At 42.4% G+C, this 5721-nt stretch overlaps 1 protein-coding gene across 1 annotated transcript in view; it reads right to left on the bottom strand.

The window, feature by feature from the left end:
* kcnb2b (potassium voltage-gated channel subfamily B member 2b) overlaps positions 1-4712 on the bottom strand; it is a 103047-nt gene extending 98335 nt beyond the window's left edge. Inside the window, exons 1-2 of the mRNA XM_014002327.1 lie at positions 4297-4712; positions 2783-3476 (exon numbers count right to left, since the gene is read on the bottom strand). Coding sequence (XP_013857781.1) covers positions 2783-3367 — 585 coding nt within the window. The 5' untranslated portion in view covers positions 3368-3476; positions 4297-4712. The remainder of the gene's footprint in view (positions 1-2782; positions 3477-4296) is intronic.
* Positions 4713-5721: the final 1009 nt, after the last annotated feature.

Genomic DNA, 5721 nt, shown 5'->3' with positions numbered 1-5721 from the left:
GTGTGTGTGTGTGTGTGTGTGTGTGTGTGTGTCTGTCTGTCTGACTGGGCGGGAAGGTGGAAAAACAGAAAGAGAAAGATTGATCTCTGTAAAATGTTTCAAATCCATTATTTTCTTGAGCAACCCATGTTGACAAGACACCCTGAAAAGTTTATAGCAGCAAAACATTTACTTGTTTTTAAAAATGTAAAATTAGCATTACCATTTTTTTTGTAAAGTCATCATTTAATGATCTAAAAAAGACAAGTTCTTCAGAGTCCTCAAACTAAAAAGGTCCCTTGGAAAAGAAACAAAATGTTTTGTTTTTTTTTTCAACAAAGAACTCATCCAGGACCTACTCAACTTGTTTTGGACTTTTTTTCCTTGATTATTGAGATGTATCAGGACATTAATGATAAAKCATAATAAAACTAATGAGATTATTGAGCATAAACAGTAAATTATCATCAAACTGTGACTCAAACAAAACAAAGTGAGAGCTGCTGGTGTTAACTCTCAGTCATCCAGGAGAACGAAAATCCCCAAAAAAGTAAAAATTAGAGTTCTTTTAAAGTTGGGTACTGTGAAAAAGTTATGAACAATTATTTAAAATCAGGAGCCACAGTTTGTGGAAGCAGGACCCACAAAACCATGTCCAATTTCCTCAGGAAAGCCAGTAAAAATGCAGACTCAAAATKGTTCTCATGCACTCAACAGTTTGCCTCTGATCTCTTTAGGCAAATTGTGCATCAAAGATTGACAAACTTCTAATCATTTCGTTTAACTTACAACAAACCAATCATCTGTACAAGACACAAACTCTCTGCTCATCGTTTTTCCTCACACAATGAAGCACTCAAACAGTTTACACATGAACACAAAGAAGCCTGCACAGCTTTGCCCATTTCATTCATAATTCCCCCAAAACAGGTTTGCAAATGTCAAGCTCARCAACCTGGGCCTAACTGACACGGCTGCATCTCTTACGTCACTTGAGCTTTTCTTTTTGCCAAGTTTCTTTTTTTTTCCCCTGCCGCCCCTACTTGTAGCTTTTAGTCCCCATCTTCGGTACGACATCTGAGTTTTCATCTTTTAGGTCCACACACCCAAGGCATGTGCACCTTAAATGAAACAGTAGTTTTATTGACCCTGTTGAAAAGGTCAGTTCCTTCATGCTTAACCTTCATCTGGGGCCAAAAGGGCCGTAGGTGGGATAAAGCAGCGAAGCCAGCTCTAATAACTGATGAAGGCTGCGTAATAGAAAAAACAAATAGAATGAATAGAAGAGGGAGAAGGGGGATATTTCAGTGCCGCAAGACTGATTGCATTTGACAAAGGGCTTCGGTGACCTTGTATGAAAGCACACGGTTGCGCACCAGCCTAATAATGGCATCCCTTTAGTCGAGGGCTCTCAMAAGAACTCACTGCATGTTGTGTGTCACGTAAAAAGGCTTCCCTGACCTCAGGGAGCTACCCATGAGACAGTCCAACAACCACAGTGCTTAACACTGATAAACCAAACTATCCGAGTCTTGGTCAAGTTCTCCTCACRGGGACTGTCAGCAGAACGGTAATGCAGTTTGACCTAGAATGAAATTTTCCTTTAATGAGTCAAGGGCTTCCCCCACGATAGTGCCAGGTCAGCGAGATGCATCCGGAGTCCAACAGAAGTGTATTGAAGAGTAAATCACTTTGAATATTACGCAACAGCAGCACACCAAATTACTCAACTGCTGCCRCCCGAGTTTGCCTTAAATTAAGTATTGGCAGTCTTTGTCTGATTAATTCGCATGGTACACAGCTTCCCTTTAACGGATGAAYGCAAATTTCAAGCCGAAGCACGACCCATGTCAATCGTCATTACAGGCTGATTAATGGAAAACAAGCCAGTCTTACAGGAAAGAGAAAAATACATATAATAGCCCAAAACAGTAATTAATCTCATGCTTTTAGACTCATTACTGTTTCCTTTTAAATCATTAGCAACCTAATAATATTTGAGTACCATCGTTTTGAAATYGAATCCAGCATGGTTTCCAAGCAGTGACACAGTTGTTTGAAGTAGAAAGCGTTACAAATGATTCACCACCACGCATGTACAGGACAACAAGAGCTGTGTTTATCACTCAGTAGGGATGATGTTACTTCGATCACAGACAAAAATGCTTTGTGTTTGTAATTTGCAGACGTGGAATRCAATCCCAGCACCGCACAGGAAGAAGATAAGGACCCTGGACAACAACGTAAGATGTCAGTAACTGGATTTCATCAAGGCTGACATGAGTGGGGGGGACTGTTTAGAGAAGTAAAAAGTGGTTTTGCTATCTGCGAAGATATGAAAAAAGAAAATTTTGCAAACYGATTCAGCAGTTCTAATCAATTATAAGCATCTGTGAGAACTATTTGACATCATCCTGTTATTTCTTTCAACTAAAATTGATCCAGAAAATAGTACATCTGATCTCTACTGACATTATARCAACATAAAAGTCTAAAACGCCACCAGATAATCTCTTCAAAGCCTTTTTTGTTTGCATTTCTGCTCACGTACGGAATGCCCCGTCTTCAATTTCCTGCCTTTGCACTCACGAAGTTCTTTATTGTCAACTTGTAACAACGGCTGCTACTGGCTGTACAAGATTCAGACGGATGATCTCATGTTTTACTGTTCATGTGGGAGTTGTTCTTTAACAAGCATGCCTGCAATGTGTTATTATGCAACCGGAGCGCGTTGAGCTATGATTGCGAGCGGGAAATGTGAGATCGAGAGGGTGCGATTTTGCTTCCAGTTTCGGATTCCTACCTTGGCAGCCACAGAGGAGCTGGGCTTCTCCAGGAGATCCCACAGTTTCTTCCTCTTCTCTGGGCAGCAGGTGTTATCAAACTCTCCCTCTCCCTCCCTCTCCCTCATGGTCTCGGCCTCCCTCCGCAGCTCCTCGTTCATCTGCTCTTTCTTCTGGTGGTATCGGGCCTGGCAGCACGACTCCAGGTAGATCTCGTCAATCCCCCAGTAGTCCAACTCCTGGCCGAAGGAGAGGGCGCACATCTCCTCCATCATGTGCAGCTTGCCCGTGCGGTAGAAGTTCAGGATGGAGGTGAAGGCCCCCGGGTGCCGATCGAAGAAGTACTCGTTCTCGTTCAGGCTGTAGTCGTCGCAGACCTCCATCAGGGACTCGTGGGTGTTGCAGTCTCTGAGCTTACCGAGCCGGGTCCTGGGTAGCCGATCCAAGGTCCGCCACAGTACCTCGTGGTTCAGACCCCCTACGTTAAGGCGGACTCTGCGGGAGCGAGCTTTGGTGCGGATGATGTCTATAGGCTCGGGGGGCAGCGGGGGCGCAGTTCGGACGTTGTTGGGTTTAGGACCAGCGGCTCCGATCTTTTCAGCCATGGTAACAGAACCGTAAACCTCCGGGAGGATGTTACACAGAAAAAAAATTAAAAATAAATCTAAAACTTTTCAGCTATGTTGGATCCTCTTTAGGCAAGTCCATCCATGGCTGAGAAAACAAAAGAGACACGTTGTGAGACAGTGACAAATCAAGCACATCAGAAAAACACACTTCAGYATCAAAACGGACATTATAAACAGCCTTTGGAAACGGCAAATGCCAATCAAAAGTTGTGACTGCAGCAGAGTGTTATTGATCCCTTTCATCACATTTCTTTGTTGGCGKTAGACACAATCAATGGTTCTGTTTTAACAGTCAATGTGAACGGCTTTGCCGTCTGGTTTGGCACAGTTTCTTTGTTTTTGGTCAGCCGGAGCACCACTGTGTGCAGACCATGCTCTAGAGCTCTGAAGCTCTGTGTTTGTGTTAAAACTATCTGGACAGAGGATGCATGTGTGGCAATGATTCCCGGACTCTTATCTCACTTTTTAYGTTTCCTGTCATAGAAAACTCCCTGATAGAAATTTATTTGCACCGATTGCAGACTATTCAAACATTTAATCACTTTAAAAAGTTAGGAGTGATTTTAATCAGGGATAGGACTATTTTACCTAAGCTAAGGGGCTGTTTAGTAGCACATATTTCAGACAAATTTGACTTATTGGATACAAATGTGCAACAAAGAGCTGATAATTTAACCATTTCAATGCATAAAATGGGTTGACAAGACAAGAAAAATTAAGGTAACTCATTAAATTGACATGCCTAGTTTGATTTACAGAGCAAAYACTGCAGCATACCTGTTACACATCATCAATGCCCAGTCCATCACCTACACTCAACCCACAGRTTTGCTTTAGAATCAGTTTAAAGTCACGTTGGACGCAGAAAACGCTGTAAAACAAAAAGAGAGAAAATATAATCTCACCTTGCCGCGGTAGACCACCCTTTGCATGCAAACTCTCCTGTGGTTTCTGGGGGGAGCAGAGGATGACAAGGGAGGAATCCCCCTTTGGTTAAGCGGACACGGCTGGACGCAGCTCTCCGCGGAGCTCTGATCGCGCGTCCCTCATCGTGATGAAAATGAGTCGGGGAGGAAACAGATGAAGAAGCGGAGAAACAGTCCTCTGATTCAGAGAGGATCACATTGGACTGAAGTGCCGTTCAGCCATCGGAACACAGAGAAACAAGAGTCCTCCTCCTCCTCACTCACTCACTCCTAAAAGCTCGAAGAAGACAGGCTGAGTGAATCAATGCGGACGTGAAGCGGGATGAGCGAACTGCGGAGTGTCCCGCTGCTTACTACAGAGGAGAGGCGCGCGCACAGGCTGCACCACGCGCAGCGCACAGATCCAATCAGCACCGGGCAGCAGGTTGGAGCTGATCACAGTCTAAATAATAAGAAATCTGTTTGACAGAGCTGTGCTTATAAAAGAATAATGTTGCTTATTTGTTTGACTCCATTTATGAAAGGGGATGTTTTATGCATTGGGTTTATTTTTATTTTTAAATTCTGTTGGATCTTGGTATTAAAGCCTACCAATTCTTGAAGGAATGCATGTCACCCACTGCCTTTCATTGCAAAAAAACATTCGTGCGTGCAAACTGAAATAAAGCAAATTTTAGCTTAGTATTTATGTAACTGACTGAGTTTATGTAATTTTTGTTCAAACTAAAACTAAGTTGTGACGGCCATCTTGAATTGGGTTGACCCCGAAATGTAATTAGTTGTAGATMATTTAATTCTGGGAGTTTTATGAAAATTTATACAGTGCTTCATCAGATGTTTTAGTAGCAAGCAGATACACAAACACACAGGTTTGGGCTAAAACATCTTCCTGTGGCTGATGATCCTTTTCGTATCTAAAACGGAGGAAAAAATAAATAAAAAAATATCATTAGGACAATAAATCCTAATAAATCTGCTCACATTGAAATAGTTTTCCATTTTTGTTTTCAGGAAGCAAAACGTCTGAGAATCTGAAAGCGACTCATTAAGATTTAGTTCAAAGCACTCAGACGATCAATACAATGTTGACTATACTTTATCCTCACATCATCTATCAAACCCTCCACTAGCACACAAGAAAAACAAAGCATGCTGTTATTTTAGTTTGAATTAAAATGATGAGAAAGTAAAGTTAGAAATTAACCAGCGACCATGAATTATTTCACCAGTAGCTCCTGGAAGGGGATCACTGGCACCTGAAGGTTGGTGCATGCCCCACAAACCACCCCGCAGCCTTGTCCAATCACACCAAATCACTGCCTGCCCACTGAAACTAACAGGCCTTTCATTACTATTCACAGCATCATACTGTAAAAGAAACAAAACAGCAGCACATAGCTGCTT

The sequence above is a fragment of the Austrofundulus limnaeus genome, unplaced genomic scaffold (genome assembly GCF_001266775.1).
Source record: "Austrofundulus limnaeus strain Quisiro unplaced genomic scaffold, Austrofundulus_limnaeus-1.0 Scaffold12, whole genome shotgun sequence".
NCBI lineage: Eukaryota > Metazoa > Chordata > Actinopteri > Cyprinodontiformes > Rivulidae > Austrofundulus > Austrofundulus limnaeus.
This window is presented reverse-complemented; position numbering and strand designations above follow the sequence as displayed.